General features: G+C 33.7%; 1 protein-coding gene across 2 annotated transcripts; it reads left to right on the top strand.

Annotated features, from left to right (window-relative positions):
• Positions 1-1,684: 1,684 nt before the first annotated feature.
• LOC126885115 (uncharacterized) lies at positions 1,685-4,027 on the top strand. 2 transcript variants are annotated; one of them, XM_050651544.1, is made up of 2 exons: positions 1,685-1,873; positions 1,952-4,027. In XM_050651544.1, exon 2 carries the CDS (start codon positions 2,827-2,829, stop codon positions 3,814-3,816), a length of 990 nt encoding a protein of 329 aa, XP_050507501.1. In that variant the 5' UTR covers positions 1,685-1,873; positions 1,952-2,826; the 3' UTR covers positions 3,817-4,027. Both variants share the same exon structure in this region, with proteins under 2 accessions (XP_050507501.1, XP_050507502.1).
• The last annotated feature ends 2,146 nt before the right edge of the window (positions 4,028-6,173 follow it).

A 6,173-nucleotide genomic window follows, 5' to 3' on the forward strand; every position in this document is an offset into this window, starting at 1 on the left:
TGATAACTAAACTTATTTTAATTTGTTTTAATTTAATTTATGTAAAGAGGGTGATCACTGGATCTCCCTCTACAGGTCAAAATTTTCAATTTTTGTCAAATAATTTACCTATTGTTCTCAGTTGAGGACAGATTGTAAATATTACAACATTAAATAAAAAAAAAAAAAAAAAATATTAACAATGGGCGCGTTTACCAGATGCAAACGTTGGCAATCAGTTTGCGCTTTATGGTTCTGAACGACTTGCTAACGTCAAACATGTTTGGAAAGCGGTCGCCATTTTTGCAAACATAACATATTTAAGTTGAACTTTGCAAACGTGTTGAAATATGGCGGGAATTTAAATTGTATATATTGTAAAATATATTGATAAGGGTTTTATATATAAAATAAAGGCTACTGAAGACATTCTGCTACGTTATTATCTATTAAATAAATTTTCTTTTTTCCTTTAATAAAAAAAATAAATTCAAAAACGTATTTATTGAGAAAATTTATTTTAGGTTACGTTCAAACCAAGCAAGCAAAATGTCAAATTTTAACCTAAACAACCATCCGTTCAGTTCGCTGTCAACAAGTTTAGAATCAAAGCGCAAACATTTGTGAATGTGTTTGCATCTGGTGAACGCAGTCATTAACAATTACTTTTAACAAACTAAACATAAACGGTTGCGTTTTGATTCAGTTTGGCTCTCATACCATCCTCTGACATGTGTTCCTGGGTATACGCGTTATCAAAGAGGCTTATAAGGAGGCTAAACTGAATCAAAATACATCGACTAGTATGTATAAAAAATATGGTCATATTATATTGAAATATATATATATACCAACGTATGCCTTTGACGACCTCTAACAACGAAATGTAAAGTGAGTGTCGATAACGATAAAAGTAAACTGGACTAACGGTGGGACGGTAGGAATCTACTCCACTAATGCGTCAACAAGTTACCCATCTAAACATCGTCTGATATTATGTTTCAAATAATTTTAAGATTTATGGATTTTATCGATTGAAGGGCCAAGTGGAAGAAGGTGTTATGTAACATTTTTTTAAAAAACTTAGTTTTGTCATGCAAGAATGTTTTAAGTACCTATTTATCATAAATCGTTATTGCTTTAACTCTATCTAGCATAGTAACAGCAGTACACAAACGCATAAGGTGTTAAGTGCAGTAAAATTATTAATAGATACTGGAATAAGGAGTCATGGGCACATAACGCCTTGTTCCATTCATAAGCTACGTAGTTTATTACACATTGCAAATGCAACACTGTTTCCTCCTTCCGTCACCTGATGTCTCGAGGTCATAATAAACGTTAAATAGGTACAACAGAACAGAACTATTCTCGTCATTCCTCTAGTGAATTCAGTCGACTGTCGATGAGTAATTTTTAACATAATTTCTCTCGCTTAGAAGGAATTATTTGGTTGCTAAATAAATATGTATATTACAAACATATTGGCGAGCTATTTATCATTTGAACAAAAATATGTCTCAACGTGGAAAAAGGTTGGTTGAAAAGGCGCAATCACAATATGCTGATTTAAATTATTATTCTTTAAATACCAGTAATGGCAATGAAATAGAAGGTATGTATTTTTTTAATTATTATAAATTAAATTATTGTAAATAAATAAGAGTGATTATTGTAGATAACGAAATTTAATTTTTAGTTGACACTCGCCACATATTACCTGATAAAGAACAGGTTTCAGATTTACCAATGACACATATGTATGGATCAAGTGGCAGTGAATATGTTTCCTGTAAAGGAGTGCCAAAAGGGGTGGAAATGGAGCCAAAATCCATAAATGAAGAAGATAGAGATTTGATTTCTTCAAATATTAATATTGAAAATAAGATGGAAGGTAATTATTTTTTAATTGTGTGGAAGCATGAATTGTTCAAGTTTAAATACTTTAAGTTCTAATACTGGTACTTTTTAGTTGACACTCAACAAATGTCTGATGATGATTGGGTTCTACATTCACCTGCGTCATGTTTATTTGAATCAAGTGGCAGTGAATATGTTCCAGGCGAAGAGGAATCCAGTGACGATGGTGACAGTGTAAAATTGGCAAGTATTGGAGTAAGTAGTCGGGAAAATACTGAACAGGGAGTGGGAAATCTTGAAGCAGAAGAGAATATTACAAACGTAAGCTTAGAAGAGGCCAGTTCAACGAATAATCTTCAGACATTATCTGTAGAGGCAACAAACACCACTGAAAAGATAAACATTTTTAATGCTAGCATAACTACAAAAGGGACAAAAATAATTAAAACTTTTCCAATCAAAATAAAAACTAGCAAGCTTAGGGTAAGAAATCCCGATACATGGAAAAGAAGAAAGGCATTACTTGCTAGAGAACAAGGCAAAGCCTACACATCCAGCACAGGTAAAATTGTACCAGCAAAAATAGCCAGTTTAGAAAATCTGTGTACGGAAAAGTGTAGACTAAAATGCAGCAGTAAATTTAAGGATGAAGAACGAAAATCAATATTGAACAATTTTTATGCACTTGATGCAATTAACGGAAAAAATGCTCTCTAATTTAAAAGTATTATTCCTAAACCAGTAGCACGTATCAGAAAAAATGCAATAAAACATAAATCTGTATCTTATCGATATACTGTTGTATCCAATAACGAAGAAATTTGTGTGTGCAAAAAAGCATTGTGTTCGTTATATCAAATAGGGATGAAAAAGTTAGATGTCATTAAAGGCAAGCTAGCCACTGGAGCATCAGCTCCATCTCTCGATAAACGTGGTCGACACTGTAATAGGCCAAACAAATTAAATGATCTTGTAAAACAGTAGATAATGAATCATATTTTAGAATTCCCTGCAGAAGAGTCGCACTACTCACGCACCAGTAATCCCAACAAAAAATATCTGCCATCTAATCTTAATATGTCAATCATGTATCGATTGTACATTGCTAAATGCAAGGAAAAACAAAAACCCGAAATGTATTTTATAAAAAAATCATCATATGTCAAAGTTTTTTCTACAGAATTCTACAAAGAGCACCATGAGAATATTAAGATAGGATTCAACTTGATGAGTAATGACCGCACTAAAGCAAAAAACGATAACACTGTGTGTTACATTACAATGGATTTGCAGCAAACTATGCCTTTACCAAAGATAACAACATCAAAAGCTTTTTATTTGCGCCAAATATGGTTGTATAACTTGGGTATCCATGTTGTGACAGTAAATGGACAAAGATCTGTTTTTCAAACATGGACAGAGGATGTAGCAGGTAGAGGTAGTTCTGAACTTGGAAGCTGCTTGTGGAATTTTATTCAGACATGTGATGATGTTAAATATAAAAAACATCTAGTAACATGGTCGGACTCTTGCGGTGGTCAAAATAAAAATTTTAATTTAATTATTTTGTATCAGCTAATGATATTTCGAGGTTATTTTGACAAAATAGATCATAAATTTCCTAAAGTCGGCCACACGTATTTGGACTCTGATCGCGATTTCGGAAGAATTGAAAAAGTGCTTAGAAGACATGGAACTATAGTTACACCGCAACAGTACCGGGAAATAATTAAATCTGCCATCGGTAAGAATTGTATGGTTAATGATATGGAAACCTATTTTCGTGACCTTGATAAATTAGGTACTGAGCTTGGCCTGATAAATAGAAAAAAAAATTTACTTAATCAAAGGTTCGCTTCAGAGATGGCATTAAGTGGATTCGAATCGATGAATTTGGAAGCTATCTATACAAAGAGTCGTATGATGAATATACTCCATTTCTTAAGGTTTCAATATTTAAGAATAAACCAAAGGTAGCCACAGAAAATATTCACTTTTCTAGAATTTTAGAGAAGACTGGAAATATATCAGACAAAAAGTTGCTGATATTGTTACTCAGTTGCCATATATTTCAGAAGAACATCGTGGATATTACGAACGTGTGATTCGTGTATATGAACAAAACAGAAATGCTCCAATACCGCAAAAACGTCAACGAAAGTAGTAATATCTATTTAAAACATTTTTTATAACTTTCAACAATAATCTAAATCTGTTACTGAGTTTATGAATAAATAAATGATTTTTTTTTTGTAGTCAACTCTTTATTTCGGTAAATAATCTATTCCTTTTGGTACTTGGTAATAATAGAAGAAGCTGTTATGTACATTTTCGTTAAAAAAAGAAGGGGAAACTGATAGTATTAAAATACTTAATATATACCAAAAAACGTATTACTTATGTCCTAACTTAAACCCTATAATATAATAGTTCCAGTGTTTTTAATAAAAAAAATGACAGCATCATTCACTAAAAGTGGATTATCCTGAAAATTAGTTTTTGTAACTTAACACCTTCTTCCACTTGGCCCTTCGATTTATAACATGGTTATATGCACCACAATTACAGTGGAATCTCGATAAGTCGGATTAATCGGGACCTCGGTCGATCCGGGATATCGAAACTTGATTATTCTTAACAGAATCTTACTTGCAAACTTTTACAAACGACATAAGTTTGACCAAATGAACAGCAGCTAACAGTTCTAATCGAGGTATTGTAATCTATTTCATAGGAGCTACTTTCGATTTGGCACAAAGTAAATTAAGTTGAACCATGTTCTGACTATCAATAATATGAATATAAACGACAAAAGCGTATCCCTTTTCGCTGGCATCGGCAAATCCATGCAGTTCTAAGATGGGACAAGAGGAAATATTCAAAAAACGAGGAATTTTAAACTGTGAAATAAGAGATAATTCACTTTTATATTGCTCCCATACCCGAATAATTTCTGAGGGAGGACGATCCATCATCCCATTCAAGACCAGTTGCCAAAGTCGTTGCATTAAATGCTTGATGAAAAAGGTAATAGGTGTTAGATAACCACACCGGTCATAAATTCGAACTAATTCGGATAAAAACGATCTTTTGGTACAAAGGACATCCTGCAATTTGACTAAAATTTAAAGACATCGGACTGTGCAATCCACTTCAAACCAAGGATTTTTAAAGAAGGACCATTTGATTCTGGATCAAAATTAATAGAATGAGGATCAATATGCCATTCAGGAAATTGCGACAACAATTTGGGTTTTCTTCATTCAATTCTTCAACTAAACTTTGTGCTTCTTCGAGCGTCGAAGCACCGAAAACAAAATCATCAATATACGAAGCATTACAAACGAGCGAGGCGGCTTTAGGAAAACGAGGGCCTTCGTCCAACACTAGTTGTTGAATGGTTCTTAGAGCGAGACACGGCGAGGATACAACTCCAAAAGTGACAGTTAACAAACGATATTCCTGAATCTCTTCAAAGCTAGAAAATCTCCATAACACACGTTGATAATCCGTATGCTCAGGAACTACGAAAATATTACGATACATCTGACGAATATCTGCACCCAACGCAAAGCGATTAAGTCTAAACTTTAACAAAAGCGAGACGATGTCCTGTTGTAGCTTAGGACCGACTAATAAACAATCATTCAACAATTTACCAAGTCTGGGACTTTTCTGAGACGCATTATAAACCACTCGAATTTTGGTAGAGACACTTTCCGATTTAACAACACAATGATGTGGAATATAATACTTTCCCTTTGTCTTTTCGACCTCAGGGACCAATTGCATATGACCTAAATCAATATACTCCTGCATATGAGACGAATATTCCTTTTGCAGACTAGGCTGATGAAACAAGCGACGTTCTAATGACATAAATCTGTTTAAAGCAACATCATAACTATCTCTTAAACAAGGTGGTGATTCACGAAAAGGCAAAGATAAAACATATTTTCCCGAGACGTCCCGACTATGTGTTTCCCGATAAATGGTTTCGCACAGAACGTCTTCCGGTTCTGAAACTGGCTCTAAGTCCTCCAATCTCCAGTTCCCAAAATTTCCTTAACGAAGAATCTAGGGGGTCTTCCACATTTGAAAGACAAAGAAGCGACAAAGAAGAAGAACAAGTTGACGAAAGGTTAGGTGTGCTAGTTGGTCCCAAAAAAATATATCCAAAACGGTATTTAGGGCATCAGGTTGTCCCGGTTTACCTTCAATTTTACCCTCTAACAACACCTTCGAAAATATACTACAACCAATTAACAAATCGACCGATTGACTACAACTAAATTTGAGATCAGCTAACTTCAAATTTTTAATATAATTCCAAG

Source organism: Diabrotica virgifera, chromosome 5 (assembly GCF_917563875.1).
Source record: "Diabrotica virgifera virgifera chromosome 5, PGI_DIABVI_V3a".
NCBI lineage: Eukaryota > Metazoa > Arthropoda > Insecta > Coleoptera > Chrysomelidae > Diabrotica > Diabrotica virgifera.